Raw genomic sequence first — 24,220 nt, 5'->3', positions numbered from 1 at the left:
GCTAGGTTGTACAGTGCAAAGATGTTAAAACACCACTAGACTCAGTATAAGGTTTCCTGCAGGCCACACATTGATACAGAAAATATATAAATATTACTCATGTTCTATTGTATTTTTACTTGTAGTAGGTATTTCCCAATTATATTTTAATCTGGTTTGGCTGGACTCTGGCCACAAATGTCTCATGTTTGACACTTCTCACATGGATAATATTGGATCTGTTATCAGGAAGACCCAAGTTCAAAACCCATTTCAGTCAGTTGCTAGCTAACAGAGCAAGCAAGCGTTTACTGTTTTAATGGTCTCAGTTTCAGTTTCATCTGCAAAATAAGTATACCAGTATCTACCAGAAAGAGTTTTGTGAATAAAATGAGATAATATCCAAAGCTCTTTGCAAGCCTTAAAGCATATCATAATTAATAAATTCCTTGAGGCCTGGCACTATTTCATTTTGGTTTTGTATCTTTAGCACTAAGCACTGGGTCTAGCACAAAGAAGACACTTATTAAATGCCTGCAGAAATGAAATTAATTGAAATGTCAATTGTGTAAAAAAAGATGGCATTAATAAAATAAATGTTCATATTTTTTTTTAAAACCCTATTCAAATTAGATAAAGTTCCAAAAATCTTAGTATTTGGAAACTTCTTGGTTCCTCTAGGGTTTGGGATAAGGTCATCAATATGAGATAGAATTAACAATTCCTTTTTTTAGGCTCTGGAGACACTCCACGTGCTTCCCCATTTTAACAATGAACAGACCTCTAATATTTAAGCTAAGAAGGGATCCCTTTACAGTATTTCCTAGTTCTCATCGCAGGAAGTTCTTCTCAGTCCTTTAAAAAACAACCAACCACCATCACTAACGCCACCACCACAAAAAAAAAAAAGGCAAAAAAAACCCCCAACAAAACTGTTTCGCAAAGGATTCTGGAAGATGTAGTCCCATGACGATAAGATTCGAAAGGGACGGTCCATGTGCCGGACTTCAATTCCTATAAGCCGCGGGGCCACGGCCCGGATGTGGAAGGAGCAGTCGCCATCTTGCCAGAGAGCCGAGGTTCTACTGGCTGTGGACGGAGCCCTCAGGGCCCACCCGCGGCCACAAGCCTCGAGAGTCGATACCTCCCGGGTTTGCTTTTCTCCTTTATCACAGGTCGGTCTCTAACTACAAGAAGTTTCGGTTGGGAGGGGAAAATCAACGCAAAACTTTGGGAGCAAGATGAGCAGACGCCCCGGTGTCGGCCATTTGCAGCGTATATTTAGATCTATTTCTTCCCTTTGCCTTCCACTACTGGCCTTCTGGGTTTATTTAGTCCGGGATGGCCAGGGACTTTGGAGAAGGTGCTGTCCTGGGCGGGTCAGGGAATCACTGACCTGCGGAGACCTCCGGGATTCCTAGAGAGGACCCGGAAATGCCCTCTGGGGGAGTGGAGAAACCAATGACGTATTTCTGTTCGTTTCCTGTCTTTGACAGGCTGGTCTTCCACAGGCACTTGTCTCCTATGTTCTTTCCTTGCCGGTGTTTTCTCTAGACTTCACGGTAAGGAAGTGAAGAGTAACGGGGAGTGTAAAAATTAAGCGAATGGAGTTGTATCTCGAGAGTTCCCAGGACTATGGCATTTTACCCGGCATTAGGTAGCCGGGTTTTCCTGGACTCGTCTTTTTTTTTTTTAACCCCTCTATCCTGTGTTAGGGGAACTAAAAGCATTATGTGAAGGGAATCTATGTTCGTATTTGTGCCCTTATTTGTTGTGTGTATATCTGTGAGGCTTTCAGGGATGTTTTATGGGGAGCCAGTCTGTTATCCTTTATCCCATCCTGAATAGATTTCACTAGTTGAACATATTTGTTTAGCAAGGAATTGGACACTGCATAGGATACAAAATAGATTAAAACTTTGATTTACTCTAATAGGTTACAGGATGGTTAAAAGGGATGAAACAGGTAGACGGATAATAACATTTCAGAGACAATAGAAGCCTTGAGAGAGAGAGTGAAGGGGAGAGAAGCTTAAAATGATCTTGGAAGTAGAAAGAAATCACACATGGTTGGAAAAATTGGACAAAACTTCTAATCTGGGTGTTTAAGTATGACAGGCATCTTTTACAGGCAGAGATAAGGAAGAAAGGGCCAAGTGCTTCCAGAAAACGTATCTTCCCATGTAGTTTTAAGAGAAATCAAATTCAAAGACTTACATATAAAATGGAGGTAACTATTGAAGGCAGTGGGATTCATCAAGTGACCTGTTGCCATATGATTTGGGGATATGGTGGACTTCTGAAATGTGAACCAGATGGGACCTTCAAAGGAGATTGGCTGGGAGGAATACTATTGAAGTGAGGTGAGAGATGGTATAGTTGGCTCAGGGTCCTTTCTTATAGAACATCATGGCAAATAGATGGAAAGTACAAGCTGAATGAAAATTAGTTGAAGGAATTGAGTATGATTTGACTGAATAAGAGAAGACTTAGTAGGGGCAGATCTTTGACTTGTTCTTTGTGTCACCAAAGGGCAGAAAATTTATGTAAGAAAAGGAACAGTATGAATCAGAAACATTTAGAAGGTGCTGGAATAATCATTTTTCTATACACAACTATCAAATATGAATGTGGTTACAAATCAAATTATTTGTTGGTACTTTTTTAACTAAAATTTTTAAGCATTAACTCAAACCAAAATACCCATACATAGATCCTTTTTGCATTTTTAATATAGGAAGTGCCATGTTTTTCCCGACAATATATAATACACTGTATGTGTGTTATTCCTATGCTACAAAAGAAAACAACTTTTATATTTTGTATTAAAATGATGTATTGATTTGCAAACTGACTTTTTTAGTACTTACTGGATAAACTCCTTAGATATTTTGATTGAGTTCCACTTAGACACTGGAAAGAGTCAGTGTTTGGTTGATTAGGACTTATGAATCTATATCATTTCACTTATAAGATCGTACAGGTTTTTAAGTGGAAGAGTGATAAATAATGAAAGTCCCCTCACATATCTTTGGCAATAAAGACAGATTAAATCAGTGATATCCCTTCAGTCCCTTATAGACAAGTGTCTACATCATAAAGACCTTCATTGTTGGTACATATTTCCAGTTTTGCTTATACTCTCCTTTGGAAAAAAAAAGTGACCTATGCCTCTGGTCTGAAACCCTCCTTTTTAAGGGAGAGAGATGCCGAAAAAGAGGGAATCTTATGTAAATCATTTGCCATTTAAAGGTTATTCATCTATCTTTAATGAATTCTATTTAAAAGAACTAAATTGAAGGTAATGTTTAAATAAGCATTTACTAAATATGATTTTGTCTTTAGTTTCTTAGCAGATTTTAGTTTCTTATTTAAATTTTAGTTTAGATTTTTCTTTAAAAAATCAATTCTGTCCTCAGTAACATAGCTGTTAATTATATGAATTTTTCCCCCTAGATGCCTTATTGTGAAAATTAAGCTAAGTCTTTGGGACATGGTTAAAAAAAAAAACTAGCAAGTGAAACATGCAATAAAAAAAACTGAAATCAACAGAAGAGGCATATACTATATTCCATGATGGTGGTGATCATTTTCACAGATCCTAAGAGAAAACAGAGAACAACTGGATACCTTTATCCATCTTTGATGACAAGGAAAATGGAAAAACTCAGGAGAGCAAGACTGAAACTACAGATTTATTGAAAGTTTTGCGGATTGTAATCCCTTGAAATAGGACAGATATTGAATCATTTCATTTGGAAGGCCTAGTGGATGCAAATTCTACAGTAGAATCCATGAACATCAGCAGAGTATCTAAATAACTATACTTACGTTTCGTTTCTGAAAATATTAAAGAAATTAGAATGGAAAGAAATCACAAGTTATCTATCCCAGTTAGTGCAGAAGAAGTGGAATATAGCACAAGCAAAGCATTCATAGGACCTATTTACAAAAGTCCTGAGGAAAATAAAGGAGATAAAAGAAAACATCACACACAAAAAATCACTGGTGGACTGGAAAACAAACAGAGCCTTTCTTCTAATAAACTGGATATAGACAATGAGTTATCTCAGTTTTACAAAGAAATTCAGGAGCTTGAGAGTGAAAAAGAAGATTTGGAAGGCAGTTGCCAGGAATTTAAACCCCCTCAGGAACAATTTAGTTTGTGTGATCAAGGCCTTTACAATGAAAACTTAAAATCTGATGAAGAAAAGAAAGATTCTTGGTTTAGTACTATACAATCACCTCCTGGTGTTGAGCAATATTTTAGTAAGGAGCCAGTTGGTTGGAATACTGAATATGCAATTAATGGACAAGTAGAACCTACATTTTTAAACAACCCAATTCCTTCTTTTAGGCCAGAATGGCTACCATTGGAATCCTCTTTAGTTCCTCATGGCCTTTTTCCTCCTGGGTTCAATTATCATTTAAATGTTCAAAGATTTAACCCCTCTCCATCTCCACCACCAAATGTTTTTCATGCTCAAGATGTTAAATTATGTGAAATGTACAATGGATATAATGTAAACAGTGGCAACACAAATTGGAATTGTCCAACATTTGATCAGCTTAACAGATATTCTGATTGTGATGGGAGTAATAGTAGCACACAGGCCTCTAGAAATGGATGCAATGAGCAAGATGGACGAGAGAGTAATGGTTTCTGTGAAACAAGAGAAGAATCTTGGGAAGACCCTTCTCTATTCCAGATGGAAAAAACAGACAGGCTTTTAAACCAGCAGTTCCATGAGGAAAAGCTAAAGAGGCTCCTTATCCTTTTAAGAGGTCTGCCTGGATCTGGGAAAACAACACTGTCTCGGTAGGTAAATAGTTTGATTGGGACCTTTTGGTGATATTAATGTTCTTAATAAAAATACTACTGTAAACAATAGCAAATGTTCTGATTATAATAAAAACCTGTGCTAATTGAGGAAAAGGTAAGTAATAGACTATTTTAAGAAATAGAAATTTGTTACTTTTGAGTATACAAACTACTGTTGTAGAAAAAGGAGTTAGGCTTTATTTTAGGAGAATCCAAGTGCTTTAAAAGAAATATGCTAATTACCAGCATATTTTCTGAATGCAAATGTTCAATAATCATGTGTTAGCCATCACTTTTTAAGTGAGACACTTAACATTTAGCTTAGTCAGAAAACCTAGATTTTAGTCATAGTCTTGCCAATTATTAGCCATGTAATTTAATCTTGGCAACTCAGTAAATCTCATTATTTGTAAAGTGACTATTTGCCCAGAGTTTTCTTTAGTCAGTAAGTTAACACTTATTAAGCCCCTTCTTTGTGCCAAGTACTGTTTGAAGTGCTAGGAGTAGCAAAAGACAGACCCTAGTCTCAAGGAACTCACAGTCTAATGGAAGAGAAAATGTGCAAACAATTCTGTATGAACAATCTCTATATATTAAGATTACATATGTGTGTGTGTGTGTGTATATATATATATACCTCCAATTAATCAGAGGTGATCAACAGAGATTCCTTCTTTTGGGAAGATTAAGAATTAAAGAGTGATTAGGGAAGGATGAACCTGAATGGAGTAAGACTTATAGCAGGAAGAGAGCCTGCATTGGGGTATGTTAGGGATGTTAGGACAGGCTTTAGCAACAAATTGGAGAGGGTTAAAAAGAGGGAAGAGTTTGGGATGACACCTAAATTGACAGTTGGGATTGGGAGAATGGTGGTGCCCTGAACAATAATAGGGGAATTAAGAAGAGGGGAACTTGCCATACAATTGGAAATAACCAGTAGGCATTTAGAGATGGGAGATTGAAGATCTGAGAAATTAAGGTTAGTGGGCTTGATCTGAGAATCATCAGCATAGAGATGCTAATTAGTCTGTGGGAATTAATGAGATCATCAATTGAAATTATATAGAGGTAGAAAAGAAAAGGGCCCAGATCTTTAAGGGAAACTTACCTTTATTGGGTATGACTTGAATAAAAATCCTACAAAGGAGACTGTCAGAAAGTTAAGAGAAACAGGAGAAAGTATTCTGAAATTTAGAGAGAAGAGAATTGAGAAGAGGATCATCCACAGTGTTCAAGACTGAAGATAGGTCAAGAAGGAAAAAGATTGAAAAAAGTTCATTAGCTTTGGCAATGAAGGGATCATTAATAACTTTGGAATGAGCAGTTTTATTTGAATGATGAGCATGGAAATCAGTCTGTATAGTTAAGAGGAGAGTGAAAGGGAACACTGGAGACACCTATTTTACATTGCTTTCTCAAGGAGTTTATCCACAAAACAGAAAAGATATGGGATAATAGTTATCAGGGATGGATGATCAAATGAGAGATTTTTGAGGATGAGGAAGACATAGACAATTTTGTAAGCATAAGGAAGAGGGAGAGATTGAAGGTAAATGAAAGTGTGGTCAGCAGGCAACATTGTACTGGAAAAGACAGGGTAGAACAGGATTGCTTGTCCAATACAAGAATTTGCCTTAACAAGGAAAAGGACCACTTTAGTATTTGAGATTGAGGTGAAGATAAAGATATTGCTGAAGGCAGCTAGATATGTGAGTTGATCAGGAGGGGAAAAGAGTTTTTTTACATGTAATCTTTACATGTAATCTTATTTGAACCTCACTACAGCCCTATGAAGTGGGTGCTATCTCCATTTTACAATTGAGAAAACTGAAGTACAGCAAAGTTTAAGGAATTTGCTAAAGGTCATATAACCAAGTGTCTAAGACACTTTTTGAACCCAGGTTGTCTTGGCTCTCGGGTCAGCTTCACATCAAACACTAGGCATCTTAGCCACCCTAAATTAAAAAAAAAAGATACTATTTATTTGTTGCTTTACAGTTTGCAAAGTGCTTAACAAATAAATCATTTGATCCTTACAACAACTCTTAGAGGTAGACGCTATCATCCTTGTTTTGCAAATCAGAAAACTGAGGCACAATGACCTGTCCAGGGTAATGCAGCTAGTAAATAAATATCTTCCTGATTCCATGTCTAGCACTCTACCCATTAAGTTTTTGAAGATGGCAGAATATAGGTCAGCTATGTTGATGGCTGGTCAGTTGATAGAGAACCAGGTCTGGAATTGGGAGGGCCTAGGTTGAAATTCAGACTCAGATAGCTATGTGGACCTGGACAGATCACTTAACCCTAATTGCCTCAACCTTACCACTCTTCTGCCTTGGAAGCAATATAGTCTCAATTCTAAGATAGAAGGTTAAAGTTTAAGAGAGAGAATAGCAGAACTTGATACAAATGCCAAGTGATGGAAGTTGCCTTATTTATACCATTCACTGGCTTAGTAACCCCTTCCCTTCATAAGACCTAACATCTGAACTATATAAATTTTGAATTAGAGGAACTTTATTTCAGTAGAATTTGCTGTTGTGATATGGTGATCGTCACCATGTCTCTGTTCCCTCTTCATTTTAATATAATAAAGCATAAGAATATGTTGAGCTATGTTTAATAGTATGAATATAAGACCATAGAGACACAAAAACCAGCATGATTAAAAATAGCCTTTTTTTTTTCATTTTATATTTGATTTGTAAATAATCATAAAGGATGCTTTAAGATATATGCTGGACAATTAGAGAAGGCCTGTGTTGATAGCTTTTACTCGTGTAACAAATGAGGATAAAGTTAAAAACTGGAACTTCTTGGTAACTTTTATATTTTTGGGGTGAATATGTGTTTTCTAATTTTGTATTTTCAAAGTAATATGTTGTAAATGTTGATTTTGAAATTAGAGTTCGTATTAATTACTAAAAGTTTCATAGAGGGGGCAGCTGGTTAGCTCAGTGTATTGAGAGCCAGGCCTTGAGATGGGAGGTCCTAGGTTCAAATCTGGCCTCAGACGCTTCCCAGCTGTGTGACCCTTGGCAAGTCACTTGACCCCTATTGCCTAGCCCTTATCACTCTTCTGCCTTGGAGCCAATATACAATATTGACTCCAAGATGGAAGGTAAGGGTTTAAAAAAAAAGTTTTATAGAGATACTAATTTTAGTATTGTTTATAGGAAAAACAAAGTTAATCTAACAAAAGATTATTCCAGAATTCTAAGGTTTTGGGAAAAAACGAAATAAGTTGGGAGTGGGAAATTTGGATGCAGCAGATAATAGAGTAAGTTTACTTGAGTAGAGTGAGTAGTTGTAGAATTCTGATAAGAAATTGGGTAAACTGGGATGACTTAATGAAGTATATTGAAACTAAACACGAGGAAGACAAAATTCGGTCTTCATTTCTTTGTTTCAAATCTTTGAGAAGCTGTGTGTATGTGTGTGTGTGTTATACTTTCTTGCACATGTGTATTGCTGATTAGGTCTCTGCCAATTAAAATTCTCCTTTCCCAGGCAAGGTCTTCAGTCATTTTATAGTATTCATAAATAAAGACAAACTCCTACCCCACTATTAATATTAAGCCAGGCTATGGAACAGAACATTAACTTTCTCTGAATTCTAGAGAAGCACTTTACTAAAAAACAATCAGTCCTGCAAAGGTGGAGAAAGAGTTGTTGAACCTAACTAGATTAATCAAAAGGGCTCTCTGTATGTTCTAAGACAGAGAGAGAAAATAGAATTTCTTAATATTTTTAAGAGGAAAGGGGAGGCAACTGGAAGAATTTTAAGTAGAATAGGGTCATTATAGGAAAGTGATTGAAATTTATGAGATTGAGCCATTCCCCAACTGATAAGTAATTAAGGATTTTATATAGTCAGTTTTTAGAAGAAGAAATCCAAACTATTGATAGCTACTTGTTCTAAATAATAGGTAAATGAAAAGTGAAATGACTGAGATACTTCCTCACACCCATCAAATTTTTATTGAATTTGGCAAAAAGGAAAATAACAGATGCTAGAGAGACTCTGGGAAAACTAGTATAATAATACACTTTTAAAAAATCATACTTATTGTTTTAGAAATAATTCTTAACACAGAAGGGCAACAAACAGGATTAAATGACATGCCCAGGGTTACACAGGAAGTATCTGAGCCATATTTGAACCCACGTGCTTCTGACTCCAGGCCTGGTGCCTTATTTGTTCTGCCACCTACCTTGCCCCCAATAATAAACTTTTTTTTTTAATCCTTACCTTCGAATCCTATATATTGGTTCTAAGAGAGAAAAGTGATAAGGGTGAGGCAGTAGGAGTTAAGTGACTTGCCCAGGAAGTATCTGAGGCCAGATTTGAATCCAGGACCAAATAATACACCCTTTATGAAAAACAGTTTGGAACTAGTCCAGAAAGTTATCAAACTGCATGTCCTTTGACTCAGTGATAATGACAACTTCTAGGTTTATATACCAAAGAGAGAAAAAAAGGATAAAGACACTCTATACAAAAAAACTATAGCAGCTCTTTCTGTAGTAGCAAAGAGTTGCAAACTGAATAGATACCATCATTTAGGGAATGGCTGAATAAGTTATAGTTTATGAATGTGACGAATATGACTATTATTCTGTAAGAAACAATGAAGGGGAATGGTTTCAGAAAAATCTGAGAAGACTAGTGTGAACTGATGCAAAGCCAAATGACAATAACGGGAACAAATTGTGTAGTTACAGTAATATTGTAAAGATAATTCTCTTTGGAAAACTTAGGAACTTTGATCACCACTGACCAACCATATTTTTCAAAGACCGGTGATGAAATAGGCTATCCACTTCCAGATAGAGAAGCTATTAGGACACAGCCTTGTGGTATTTGGTCCTAAATAAGTTTATTCCTTTTGTAGGTATACTGGTTAGTTGTATGAATGTATAAACAAAAAAGGCATTAAGATAAAAGCAGCATATAGGAAAACCAAACCATTAAACTTTCATTTTTTCTATTGTGTATTTGCTGCCCCTAATTAACCAATGCATGTTAAAACACATTTTGTAATATTGTTATTCTTTTACTTTCTATTTTTTGGGGGGGTGGGGATATGGATAATTTAGGAATTTTCTTTGTCATAGGTTTTGCTTTTTATGCCTCCACAATGGATGGAGAATGGGAAGAAAGGAGAATCAGAGTTCAGAAGAACTAGAATTATACATTTATACAGATGTAATATACACTAATTCATACTAACCACTATAGCTTATCTAATCTATACCATTATTACTTAAAGATACAATCTGTACTACATTTCTACATATTTACATTTGATCTCTGATTCTTTTTTCCTCACATTTTTCAATTTTATTTTCTAGTAAAGGTAAGTGTGGTGGTTTGGAGTTTGATTAGCACAAACTTCTCCTTTAATAGAAAAATACTATTTTTAAAAAAATTTGATTGTATTTTTAAGGTAAACTTTAAAGAGGGGAAAGGAAGAGATTAGAAGATTCCTAAAATTATTTAGTAGAAATTGTTATTTGTTATTTAGAAGAAATCAGAAGATAGCAATGTTTAATAGTTAAAAGGGCAGAAATAAATTAGATTTAAAAATGTTATCCTACCGAGCATTACGCATACTTTGTACAAAGGGAAGCAAAGATTAAATAAAACACAAATTCTGCCTTCAAAGAGTTTATCATCTTGGGGTAGAGTAGAAGAGGGGATAAAACATGAATTAAGATAACTATAATATAATGTGATATGTGCAAAGGAGAGTTCTAGACCAGTTATCATGAGGAATATGTAGGTATATAAAAATCCCTATTAGTTTGGGGAAATAAAGGCAAGAGTGAACTTTATAGAAGAGATAACACCAGAATTTGGTCTTGAAAGAAAAGAGGATTAATAATAAAGATTTAATAGAAGTGTTCTAGCCACTTGATGAGCAAAACCAAAGAGATACAAGAGGATAACACAGGAACACCTCTGCCTTCTCATCCCACCTTTTTTGCATATCTTCAAGGCTCTGCCAAAGTCTTGTATGTCGTAGAGACTTTCCTTTGCCTGGATTCACAATGGTCTTGCCTTCATTCAAACTTCTGTCCATTTATTTTTAGACTACCCATCTGGCACTCATATAAAACCTTGTGTGTTATTTTTTTTAATATACATATATTTTGTCCCTCTAACTAGAAAATAAATTCTATGAGGATAAGACCTGAATCTCATACCTACCAATATATAACCTGCACTTAATATATTACCTTAGAATCATTAAATGTTTAATAAACGTTTTGTTAGTAGTGAGGTAGACTATGGAGCAGATGGTTAGTCTGAGTAGGCAGAGGATGGTTAGTATCTGTAGTAGGTTTGTACTTGCTAAGAAGTCCTTGTTTGGTGAATGAGTATCATCTATAGGAAATAGAAGTAGAGCTGATAACTTTGAGGAAACATTTTTGTGTCCTCTCTCCTTCCCTCCCTCTGTTCCTCCTTAAAAGCAGAATAACAGTAAAGGGTGGACAGTGAGGGTTAAATGACTTGTCTAGGGTCACACAGCTAGAAATTGTCTGCGTCTAGATTTGAATCTTGGACCTTCTGTGTCTAGGCCTACTCTCAATCTACTGAGCCATTTAGCTGCCCACTGTTTACCTTTTTTGAAGAGAGAAAAGAGGAAAGAAGAAACCAGATAGGACACTGACATAGGTTGATGGCATTACTAGGGTCCTTTCCTTAATATTTTAAAAATATAATCCAACTGGACTCATTCCTAATTGTTTCTTTTATTAGGCTTGTTCATTGTCATTAAATTTGTCATTCATTTTGGTATTTAAATATGCATCTAGGACTTCTGGCAACATCTGATTAAAAGAACTTCAAAAAGTTTTTGTTTTCTTAGAGTATTCCTTCAATAATTTTACTTAAGTGCTTCAGTTTCTAGTTGAAATTCTTATTTGTTAGGTTCCTTAAAAGAATTTAATTTGATATTCAGTATCTTTAGGTTATTTTATCCAAGTTCAAATATTTTATTAAAAATATTTTTCTCAAGTCCAAAAATATGCCAGAATTTGGACCTTTTTAATTCAAGAAATTTTTAAATGGTACCTAAACATATTTACTATGTCTTCTGCTGGGAAAAATAATCTTGTTAAGCCAGATGATAAATTAGTTTTGATTGAATTATTTCTATAAAAAGACACTGTTTATAGAGAGAATATCAGAGTTGGTAAAATAAAATGGGCTTATTTCTAGCTTTTATAGTTTATCAGCAACATTTATTAAGTAGCTTTGTGTGAGGACAGTAGAGGAAGTAAGAAATGCTATGGAGGCAAAGTAAATGACATAAAAACAACAGACCTTTTTTCAGATAAATTACAGTATAATTTGTGATAAACAAGAAAGTACTAAAAAGCATTTGTAAGCATTATGAAAAGTAATATGCAGTAAGGTAATGATCGTTTATGGTCTAGGTTCTTATAGACTCCCAAAATTTTATTTTAAAGCTTCTGCTATTACATTTTCTGTATGAAGTTTTCAAAAAGCCTTATGAAAGAGAATTGCAGATTTTCAAATGCATAGAATGTGGGCAGATTAAGCATCTTGTTTTTGAATAGGATTTTGGAACAATGACAATTTCTTGAACTTTAGGGAGGGAAACTCCTACAAATTGCACTGTATATTTTGGGAATTATTTAAACTAGATATTATGATGTGTTAAATTGGCATGCTTACATTTTATTGGTGGTAATAAGGGATAGTATTGGCATGCTATTTTTTAGGGAACTTATTGTATCCTGTCATCTTTCAGGGACCCTGAAGCACCTTGGGAAAGTATCTTTTCTTTCACCCCCCTTTTTTTCTCTCACTGTATTTTTAGATTGATGGTGAGATGATGGTGGTTAGAGAAGAGAAGAAATAAAATTCTTGCCCAATCATTCTCAGTATTCCTTTACATCCTTTTTCTGTCATGTAAAAGACTGGTATGTTCTCTATTTGGAACTTTGGAATTCTGGGTATATTGTTAAATAAAGGTCCTTTCTTCCATACTGCTGTTTTATTTATTTTCCACTCCCCACTCCCAGCTGAATGCCATTAAAAAAATTGTATACCATTTCAAAGATTCTGTTTTTATGCCACAACCTCTAAACCTTAAATTATCCTCTATGATATTGTTTTATGTATTGTTCAGAGTTGTCTTGGGCCAAAAGTGGGATCTTCAGAATAGCTACCTCCACTGTGTTGATTTTCAGGCTATAAGATCACTAAAGGTACATTAATCATATAGGCATTAAAGATAAAGTCAAACTGTTCAACTATTAGTATTGTTATAAGGTTACTGGCATAATAAGATTGAAAATATGATTTTCTCAGTGTGTTGAGTATGTTTTATTAAAGCCAACAACATTTTTATGAGCATCATAAAAAGCTCTTTGAAGTAGAATTTGTGGCAATAGCAAGCTGTGGTAACTGACAAAAAAAGAAGAAAAGAAAAAATATTAGAATCATGTGATTTGTGAACATTCAGTATAGGACAGGACAACCCTAATTCAAATTCAGGCATTTCTGAGAATACACTGAATTGTAAAATAGTTGATAATTATTAATTAACTAGCAAGTTTACATTATGGTTATTTACTAAGGCAAAGATATGTTCATTGTAGGGACAGTTCCATAAAATATATATACTAATATTTATTCCTCTTTATCTCCTACTCTTAAAAAAAAGCCAAGTTTAAGAAAATAATACTTGTAATTTTTGGAGAGCTTAAGAAGTGGCAGAAATATTGTGTATTTTAAAAATCATCTGTGGATTTTGGTATTAGTAAGACAGTGTTATCTTTGAAAGGTTATGTATAAAATAATATGCTCAGAACTGGATTCTCTTATTTCAATATGACTGATTATTCAGTACTGCTAATACACTTTTGAAGTTTTTAATTTGTTTGTGGCTATAAAGATATGTATATAACATTTATGATTTCGTTGCTTCTATTGACAGTGTTCTGCTTGGTCAGAATCGTGGTGGCATCGTCTTCAGCACTGATGATTACTTTCGGCATCGAAATGGGTACACATATAATGTTAAACAACTTGGTGATGCTCATGACTGGAACCAGAGCAGAGGTGTGATAACATTAGTTGATGTCTCTCAAGTTTTTAAAAAATAACTAAAAAAGGCCTTGGTACACCTGTCTAAGATCCCAGCATATAGAATTTCAGAGTGAATCTTTTTCTGTAGCATTCCCCATAAACAGGCATCCAGCTTTTACTTGAAATCATATAGTGAGGGGAAATCTACTATCTCCTGAGGAGCTCATTCCTCTTTTAGTTACCTTTATTTGCTAGAAGGTTTTACTTTATATCCATCCAAAAATCAGCCTCTTTGCCACTTTAACTCCATTAGTCCTTCTTTTATCCTCTGGGCTAAGCAGAACAAGCAAGCATTCCTTTGGTAACTCCTCTGATGTTAGAAAGACAGCTGTCCTGACTCCAAAGTCTTTGTATTCCCTCGACGAAAAGCCCATTTACAGAATTTGATCCTTGCTGTCTTCTATATCCCTTTTTTTTGTTTGTTTTGTTTGTTTGTTTTACCTCTGATTAGGTCTGGTTCTTGGAGGAATAGACTTGACCAGGATATAGAAGGTTATACCTGAAGTAAAAAAGTTCAAGTCCCAACTTAGGCACTTCCTAGTTCTGTGATCCTAATGGGTATAATATTGCCTATAGAACTTAATTAACTCTGGGCTGTTTAGTGGTCCAAATGAGACATGATCAATAAAGTGCCTCTTGCTTCTTCTTATCTTTATTTTCCATGTTTTCTACTGTTTGCTTTGTTTCCTTTACTAAGCATCTCTGCTTCTTGGTCTCTGGTTGCCAAAAGCCCAATACTGTGGCACTACATTTAGATCTGTCCTTCCTACTTCTGACTTATAATCTATCTTATCCCCTTCATAACTCCTTTTAGTAAAGCAATATGATCATCTGATTTACATAATATATACTGAGTTGATATTGATAAGGTCAAAATCAAGTTAGCCCATCCCCTCCTTTTGAGGTACAAAGAAGTTAAATTACTTTTATAAGATCTCACTGCTAGGAAAGAAGATGTGAATGGTTTTTGAGTTTTGCCCTCCCAAATTTACCTCCATTTCAGAAGACTTGATTCAAATAAGACCAGAAAGCATTTTTTTAAACCCTTTTGTCTTGGTATCAATTCTTAGACAGAAAAGTGGTAAGGGCTAGGCAGTGGGGATTAAGTGACTTGATCAAAGTCACACAGCTAGGAAGTGACTGAGACCAAATTTGAACATAGATCCTCCTGACTCCAGGCCTGGTGCTTTCTAGTTGTCCCTCAAGCATTTATTAAGCACCTACTATGTACCAGGCATTAAGCAATTGGGATAGAAAGAAAGGAAAAAGAACTTGACTTCATGGAGTTCACAGTTTAATATAACATACAAATAACTGTACAAACTAGGTTTATATAGGATAAATAGGAAATACTCATCAGATAAAAGACTAGAATTAAGAGGGATTGGGAAAGACTTCCTATAGAAGGTAGGATTTTATCTTGGCATTGAAGATGAAGATGTGGAGATGAGAGATAAATTCTTAAGTTGATGTTATGTTTGTTCAAGGAATATCATTGGGTCACAGAGTACATTGGGGCAAGGAGAATGGTGTAAAATGTAATAAAAATGGATGGGTGGTATGCATAGCTAGTTTATGAAGAGCTTTGAAAACCAAATTCAATTTTAAATTTGATCTCAAATTTAAATGTGTGATAGGAAGCCATTGGAGTTCATGGGGATGAGGATTTGCAATAATGATTTAACTTTGACTTAAAAAAAAATCACTTTGGTAGCTGAGTTGAGGTTGGACTAAAATGAGGAGAGACTTTATAGGCAGACCAACCATCAAGATATTGGGATAGTCTAGATGGGTGGAGTTAAGGGGCACCAGAGTGGTGGCAGTATTTGAAGGGGGGAATTTGGGTATTTCAGAGCTGTTACAAAGGGGAAATCAACAGGCTTTGGCAACAAATTGGATATATAGAAGGTGAGATAGAGGGAGGAATTATGAATGACACCTAACTTGGGAGACTTGGAGGTTGGTGGTGCCCTCAAGAGAAACAGAGAAGTTTGAAAGGTAGTAATATTTGGGAAGAAAGATGGTGAGTTCAGTTCTGAAGAGTTCGATTTTGAAGATTTGTACTTTAGGAAGATCATTAGTGGCTGAGTAGGGAATGAACTGAACTGAGAGGAGATGAGGCAGGGAAACCAAACAGAACCTTGTCGCAATAGGCCTGGCATGAGGTGTTGAGGGCTTGCACCAAGGTAGTGGCCATGTCAGAAGAGAAAATGATATGAGAGAAATTATAAGGGCAAAATCAGCCAGAGTTTGACCACAAGTCAGATATGAGAAGTAAGGGAGAATAAAAAGTAACATCTTGACTGCAAGCCTAGGCAACTATGGAAGGATGATAGAGTCATTAACCTAAGAAAGTCTAATATGTAGCTCAGTTGCCTCATCTATAAAATGAGAGGACAAATTGATTTTGTGACCTCTTATGTCCCTTCCAGCTTTAACCCTATGACCTTAAATGCCTCTTTCAGAATTTCAGTAATGGGGCACCTATTTTTGACCAGAGTTGGCCTTTTCATTGTTGCCACTTGAACTAATGGCTCCTATGATCCCCTTCAAACACACAATAGAAGACCAATAGTGAATGGCTTAGTCAATCTGTTTCTGTGATATGGCCCTATTTTTTTTTTTCATAAACCCTGGACTTAAGTCCATGTTGGTAGATGCTCCAACCATTTATATTGTTCTGACCTTTAGAATGAGTCTATTTAATAGCTAGATTTGCAAGTTCTTCTGAGTACAAATGCTTTCTGCCTCATTCTCCTAAGAGGAAAGCACATGCAAGTATGTTCCTATATGACAAGTAACTAGCTAAGTGCATTATATAGAGTTAGAGCTTTTTGTGTGCTGGTTACTTAACTAAAATGGCAGTAACAAGCAAGCTAGTCCTAATAAATTCACAGTCCTCATATAGAACAAAGAGAAACCAAAATTTATTTAATTCTGTTGTGCTTATTTATTTCCATAGTGTTTTTATTGAACTTTATTTTTTCTTTCAGCAAAGAAAGCTATTGATCAGGGAAGATCTCCAGTAATAATAGATAACACTAATACTCAAGCTTGGGAAATGAAACCATATGTGGAAATGGTAAATATGAGTAATAGGAAATTTTGATCTGCTTGTTGTTTTCTCATTGTACTTTAATTCATAAATATTAAACATTGGAAGCTTTGATCTTTTATTCCTTCTTGTTTCAGGAAAGATTATTTAAAATTATATGTGATGACCCTCATTGTAGATGGATGTATGCTTGACTAAAATTCATGATGTCATAATTGATTTAGTAATTGAAATAAAGTAAATGATGTTAAAACTAAAATAAAGAAAAAACTAATATGTCAGATATTTAAATTGTGAAATTGATAGTATTTCTTTTTTTATTGGTCAACTTTAAAGTGCCACCTAACCTTTAAAGGTGTACACCTAACTAACAGTGGTACAGTTTTTTCTTACTTTAGGATATTATTTAATTGTTTGTTTCTTTTTTTAACCTGATTTTCTTGTAGGCTATAGACAAAGGATACCGAGTGGAGTTCCATGAACCTGAAACATGGTGGAAATTTGATCCTGAAGAATTAGAAAAGTAAGAAAACACATTGATTTCTCAAATAAGTGTTTTTTTTTACATTGCTGAGTTATTTGGCAATAATACTTGATATTGATCTATTAAATTTTAGAAAGCATTATTGCATATATTTATCTTTTAATTCTAACTTGAGGTTGACAAAACAGGAAGTATTATATTTCACAAAGGTTTAAGGATTTACCAAGAGTCACAAATTAATAAGTGGGACAAGAATTAATATCTTCAGATTTAGTCCAGTCATTTTTTCCTACTGTATCTTGCTGCCTTTCTTAAATTGCTTTATGTAGAATATTCATGATAGAGTTCATTAAAAGACAGCTATATCAAATTTATCTTTTTAATTTAAATGGAACTTTGACTTTTTATTGTTTTTACATATTTTTATATATATTTTATTTATAGCTTTTTCTTTTTGCCACTTATTTTTAATAAATCTCCTTCCCCTACTCTACCCAGTGAGACTTCTCATAATAAAGATTTAAAGAGGGAAAAAAAGAGTTCAGCAGAACAAACCAACACCTCCCCTCCCCGCCCCCAGTTTGACTGTATATCCAAAGAACATTTATTTTTAAGTATTAAAGCAGTTTTTAAAGGAGCTATCATTGATTGCGTTAATTATCATTAATTGACTTTATTATTTGTTTGAGTATTCATGTTGCTACATAGCTCATTGAATAATAATGATGATTTATAAGATGTTGGAGATAATCAGTACCTTTAATTCCCTCTTTCAGCTCAGTAACCTCACTAGGCCACCTGTAAACCTCAAAATTTCTCAGACTTATGAATGTTAGAGGTTTCCCCCATTGGGGAATCTTCTACTTAAAAAAATTCCCTAGCAGATGGTGAGAACTCTACTTGAGTGTGGGGGCTCCTAGCTGTGGGAGTGTCCCTGCTCCACCCTACTTAAGACTGCTTTAGGACAGAAAACTGTTTGCTAAACAATGAAAGTACTTTGATCCATGCTTATGGAAGGGACAGGAAGTTCTTTGAGTCATGACTGTTTTAGAATTGATACAATGGGATACTAAGTACCTATAAAGGTGGGGCAACTTGTAAACTACTTAAACCTAAAAGGGTGATAACTTATTCAGAGGTTTTTTCTTAATGAAATTTGTCGACACAGCAGCATTTTTTCCTGACTTACTAAAGAGATTAAAACTACTCAGCTGTGAATTCAAAATGGGCGGTCCTTTAGAAGCATCTACAGTGATTGGTAGATGTAAAGACTTAGGGGAGGTGACAGAGGAAATTTTGCCCTTAAAAATAAGGGCTTGGTTCTCTTTGATCATCACGATTTCTGACTCTCATTCTGAAGGAGAGCTCCTTGAGGAGCTCCTCTGAGGGGCTCTGTCCCTCTGGGGTAGGAGCTCTGGAGGCTCTTGAGAGAGGCCCTTTGAAACAATCTCTGGCTGGAAGACTCTTTGAGGAAGGACGCTGGCCTGGTGTCACTAGTATCCTTGTTTAGTCAGACCTTGTGGTGAGTGTTAAAAAACTGACTGATTTCTCAGGTCTAGGCCATATTGGCTTGAGGCCCTTCATACTTATTCCTTTCTTACTCTCTCTCTTTCTTTGATTACTCATTGTATTGTTAATTAAAATCTCTATAAAACCCAATTGACTTGGGTATTTGAATAATTGGGAATATTTCCCTGGCGACCACATTATATTTGATTTTAAAACCCAAGACACTGTAGTGAAACATATTTCTGCGGTCAAATTTACTCACTCTCTCTTATATTTATCACAATTTATATCTTCCACTATTTTAATCACTACAGTTTAAGACCTCAACCATTTAAAATCTCACAGTTTATGGCTCCTACTCTTTTATCTACAACAATTTAAGCCCCACAACTAATTTAAATATTACACACCTCTGCATTTTGCTTCAACTCTCCTGTCACCTCCGTTCCAGTATGCTTCCTGGATTCCCTTTATATTTCCTTCTTTAGACTCATTTCTTTCAACTTCATTTTCAGAAAAGCAGTCTTCCTTGCTTTTTCTATTTGATCTTCCCATTGCCTCCTGTACAAAACAGAATCAGTGATGAAAGGAATTCTCTTTTTCTGTCATCATTGTGATAGAGAAAAATGAAATAAAAGTTAAGGAACTATGGATTTTATAGCTAAGCATAGAATATATTTCCAGGTATTTTTTGACATGCCAAATAATTCATCATATAGAAAATTGAGAACAAAGTGAAATGATATAAACTTCTCTTAATGTTTGAAGAATAATTCTATTTTCATTCTTTGGTAAATCCAGCCTAGCTTACAGTTGCACAATACTTTCTCATTCTTCGTAACTCTTGCATGTGTTTTCTTATAAATCTTCCCTGGAAGCCCTAATATACTAGAAGCTATCCTTTGGTTCTGTAAAGATTAAAATTTAGGGGAGACTGAGACAGGTAGAAATTAGTTTCTCTCTGCAAGGAGTATTATATTTTTAGAGGTTTATTGAAGATTAAGGATTAAAGAAAATACAGGATAAGGAAAACGTGCCTAGGCCAGAGAGGCCTAGACAAGACCTCACCTACATTATGGAAAGAGCCAAGTCTGCTCCAAAACGGAAGTCCAAAAGAGCCCCTCAGTAGGCGGAGAACTCCTTTAAATAATCATTTGTGTTCTTGCCCAGGCGAGAATTCAGTGTGATTACAAAGCACTCTGGGGGCTAGCAAGGACTCCTGGGGAATGGAGTCCAGAGTTCAAATCTCAATTTTACAGTTCTTTCACTGTCCTGAAGACGTATATATATATATATATATATTTTTTTTGTTATGTAACTAGTTTTATCTTTTTGTCCAGACATGTCCTTGTTATTTTTATTCCACAAATATGTCTTTATATGGTTTACTTATTCTTTGCATGCATCCTTCTATTGCTTTTGGGTATGATTTGGACCCTTCTCAGATCTTGGTGTTATATGATTCATAGTTATATTGGTATTAAAAAAATGAACTTTTATAGCAACATATGTACTATAGTTAGGAATCATTAAAAGGAGTCTCTGCAGGATCATGTGATTGGCAATATGGGAATGGAAGAATAATTTTCCACAAGTCTCTGTAATTCAAAAACTTTAGGAAACGGAATCATGGGCCAGATAAAATATAACTAATAAACTGGGAATCCTTTATTGTGTGCTTACTGTGTGCTAGGTGATGGGAATACAAAGATCAAAAATGATTTGTTACTTCTCCAAGAGCTTATGTTTTATTGAGGGGGAAGAGGAAAGGAGATTTATATAAAGTATATACAAATTAAATATGTACAGAATAAGTACAAAATAAATATAAACTAGATAACTATGGAGTTACTGAGTTCAGTAGCATTTGGAAAGAACAGAAAAGGTGTTATTGTGATGATGATGCATGAGTTTTGTCTTGAAGGTAGTGAGGAATTCCACCAGGCAGAGCCAAAAAGAGAACATTACAGGCATGTGGGAGAGCTAGGGCAGAAGTGATAGACGGTTTGGGTCATAGAGTGGTAAAGAGAGTAATATACACCAAAAAGAGAACATTACAGGCATGTGGGAGAGCTAGGGCAGAAGTGATAGACGGTTTGGGTCATAGAGTGGTAAAGAGAGTAATATACACTTAAGCTAAATTGGGGCCACATTGTGAAGAGCTTTAAAAACTAAATATGAGAGTTTATATTTTGTTTTTAAGGCCACAGGAAGACCAAAGGAGTTATTTGAGTGGAAGAATGAAATGATCATGCTTGTGCTTAGGAAAAATTATTTGTCATGTGAGTCAGGGAATATTATCATGGTAGAATGGCAAGATTTGGCAACTGATTAGATGTATGGAGTGAAGGGTCTAAAGAAGGAAGAGGATAATAATATGGTTACAGACCTAAAAGATTGAAAGACAAGCATTGCCTTCAAAAGAAATGAAAATGTTTAGGAAAGGAGAAGGAGAAAGATAATGAAGGTAGAGTTGTACAGTGAAAAGTATGCTAGACTTGGAGTTCTGTTTTAAAAAATAAAGGAAGAAAAGGGAAGGGAATGTAAGAGGGCCCCTGTCTCTATTAAAACCCTTTTCCTCCCTCCTCAAGTTTGGGGTAACTCAGACCTTGGCAGCCTGAGACCCCCTGAGAAGAAAGTCAGGTTGACTCACCCCTGGGCAACAGGAGTTGAGGTAAAATCTGCTCAGGTTTCTCTTCAGAAAGTCCCTTTAATTGGGAAGTGTTGGGGGGGGGGGAGGTTTCCAGTCACCAGCAGGAAAAGTGGGTAACCCTAAGGAGAAAGTCTTTACCCACCTCTCTTCGATGTCTCAAGACAGAGAGACCCTCACTGCTCTCCCAGCCAGAGTCTTCTCTCCTCAGCCAATTCACTCCAATTCACTCCCTTCCCCTGTCGAGGTGATCAATTTCATATACTCTTCAGTCTGGCACTTTTTCTCTAGTGCCAGCCTCTATCACAGTTCCTTATTACCTCTGAACTTGAGAAAGTTACTTAACCTCTTTTGACTTAAGTTCCTCATCTTTGAAATGAAGAGTTGATCTAGATGACCTACAAGGTCCCTTCCACCTCTAAATCTGTGATCCTTTGATATACTTTTGGACATACTGAGTTTCAGGTATCTTTGGGACACCCAGTTGATATGTCCAGCAGGTTGTTAGGGAGGGAGAGGCAAAAGATAGATATACAGACTTAGAAGTTACTCTATGTAAGAAGATAATTTATTTTTACTATATTGAATTATTTCTATGTCTGGGTTTTGAATTTGAATTTGAATTAGAGGCTCCAATCAGTTCTTTGACTTTTGAATACATTTCTTTTGTTCTTAAGAAGTCCCAGGAGTATAGTGCCTGTTCCCCCTTCTCCCCTCAGTGGAGCCTGGTTGATAGAAAAGTGAGATAATGAAGCTCATCCTGATGTTTTATAGATAAGGGAGATACTATAGCTTACTCTCTACTTTTGAGAGACTATTCACCATTTTGTGGAATGGGAAAAGGTTGAGAATTTTGATAGACCACTTCCCAATCAGCTAATTACCAGTTAGAGATGTCTTGGGATATCCAAGGGCGGGGTTGAATAATGAGCTCCCAAATTGTATTTATGGATCTGTGCCAGGGAACTAGGTCTTTTGATTTCTGAGAGAATCATTTGACAAAATTAATTTGTCTTAACCAGTCAACTAATAATTTAATGCTCAGAATTCTAACCACACAATTAAGCTCATTGTAGTTTATTTGATCTTTAAAGGGGGGGGGGAGGTAAGGAGTTATTTACTCCTATCCAGCCTGAAAAATAGCCTAATTGTCTGTAGGGAAAAAGTGAAACTTTCACAAAAGAGAAACATTTGAGATATTGTTTCAGAAAACCCACATACCTCAGATGTGAGCTGAATATCAAGTAAAGTGCATAGCATCACAGATGTAAAAGGGATCTATCTCAAAGGCCACTCACAACCCTTCATTTTTTACATGAGGAACCTGAGACCTGAGGACATATTTACTTACCTGAGGTTACCCAGGCTTTTAAGCAAAACCAAATAATAAAATCAGTACTATCATGGTTATAGGTTGTTGGGTTTTTTTTTTTTTAAGGGTGAAGAAGGGATTTTCAAGGGTTAAAAACAACCCAAGAAACTAGATATTTTAGAGAAATTTTCAGAATCAGAAGAAGAGAAGGAGGAAGAACATAGTTATAATATTATTCCAGGGACTAAATTTCATGATGTGCTCCATAAGTAAGTCAGATTCTTTTTGTAGTAGTGGTAACATTGGGAAGTTATATAAAGGGGTATAAGAGAGATAAGAAAAAAAGGGGCACTGAAGATTCACCCCTACCAAATCCCTAAGTGAATAAAGGATAATAACAATAGGATGGCTGGCTGTGTAAGATAAAAGCAACCAAAGGTAGAGGAATTGAGATAAAGTGGAGAGTTGAGAGTAATCCCACTCCAAGGGATACAGACAGGGTTATGGGATAGAGACAGGATAGCTTGGCCTTAATAGTGGCAAGTGTTATGGGTAAATTTTTGGGTTAAGACTGAAATAATTATATTAGTGGTCACCAGGGATTTAAATTCGATCCCACTGAAATACTCAAGTCAGTTTGGAATTTTATGGTGGTTTAATTACAATAGAAGGAAGAAATTAAGGAGTAGAGGGAAAGGGTATAAGATTTTCTCTGGCCTGGCTAAGCCAAGGGGAGTTCAGAGGCCTCAGCCAAGGGGCCTTCTCAGAAGATTAAATCTAACTCAATTTAATCCAGCCAAAAGGCCTCCTCCAAGAAGAGGGGCCTCCTTGGAGGATAGTGCCTTTAGCAGGTTAAGGAAAAGAGGAGTCAGCCTTCTCACTCACCAAGGTCCTTCAGGGAAACCACCTCACCTAAACCATACTACAGAGCTCCTCCCAGTGATCTCCACTGCCAAAGTCCACCAAAGCTGTGAGCATGCCAAATGCCGCCAAAAGCTCCCAACACCATCGAGAGAGAGCTCACAGGAAGTGATGCAAAATATTTAGCCAGTTCTTTACATCACTTCCTGTGTCTCACATGTACCAATGGTGACTTACTTAGGCTTAGGACAGCCCAGGGTTCAGCCAGTTGTTTTTCTGATTTGTCACTTGCTAGTACATGCCAGTGATAGGCCATCCTTCCCACATTTAATCCTTAAGTGGGGGTGTATATATTCCTTGGTTGCTAAAATTCGAAAGACTAAGCAGGGTGGAGTAAATTTAAAATTCACACAAGTGA

General features: G+C 35.7%; 1 protein-coding gene across 11 annotated transcripts in view; it reads left to right on the top strand.

The window, feature by feature from the left end:
• Nucleotides 1-1,004: 1,004 nt before the first annotated feature.
• The window catches only part of N4BP2L2 (NEDD4 binding protein 2 like 2), a 75,054-nt gene continuing 51,838 nt past the window's right edge, over nt 1,005-24,220 (top strand). For 7 of the 11 annotated variants that reach the window (XR_008918116.1, XR_001622243.2, XM_016421879.2 and 4 more), the window contains exons 1-5: nt 1,005-1,154; nt 3,436-4,798; nt 13,780-13,904; nt 16,925-17,013; nt 17,433-17,509. Coding sequence is in view for 9 of the 11 variants with exons in the window: in XM_016421879.2 (XP_016277365.2) it covers nt 3,843-4,798; nt 13,780-13,904; nt 16,925-17,013; nt 17,433-17,509 (1,247 nt within the window). In the remaining 2 variants the exon portion in view is untranslated. Of the gene's footprint in view, nt 1,155-1,397; nt 1,542-3,124; nt 3,281-3,435; nt 4,799-13,779; nt 13,905-16,924; nt 17,014-17,432; nt 17,510-24,220 lie in introns of those variants that run through there. The other 4 variants (XM_056825154.1, XM_007495299.3, XM_007495298.3 and 1 more) reach the window with 4 other exon arrangements.

This window comes from Monodelphis domestica, chromosome 4 (genome assembly GCF_027887165.1).
Source record: "Monodelphis domestica isolate mMonDom1 chromosome 4, mMonDom1.pri, whole genome shotgun sequence".
NCBI lineage: Eukaryota > Metazoa > Chordata > Mammalia > Didelphimorphia > Didelphidae > Monodelphis > Monodelphis domestica.
Note: the sequence above shows the minus strand (reverse complement) of the source record. Positions and strands in the feature narration are given on the sequence as shown.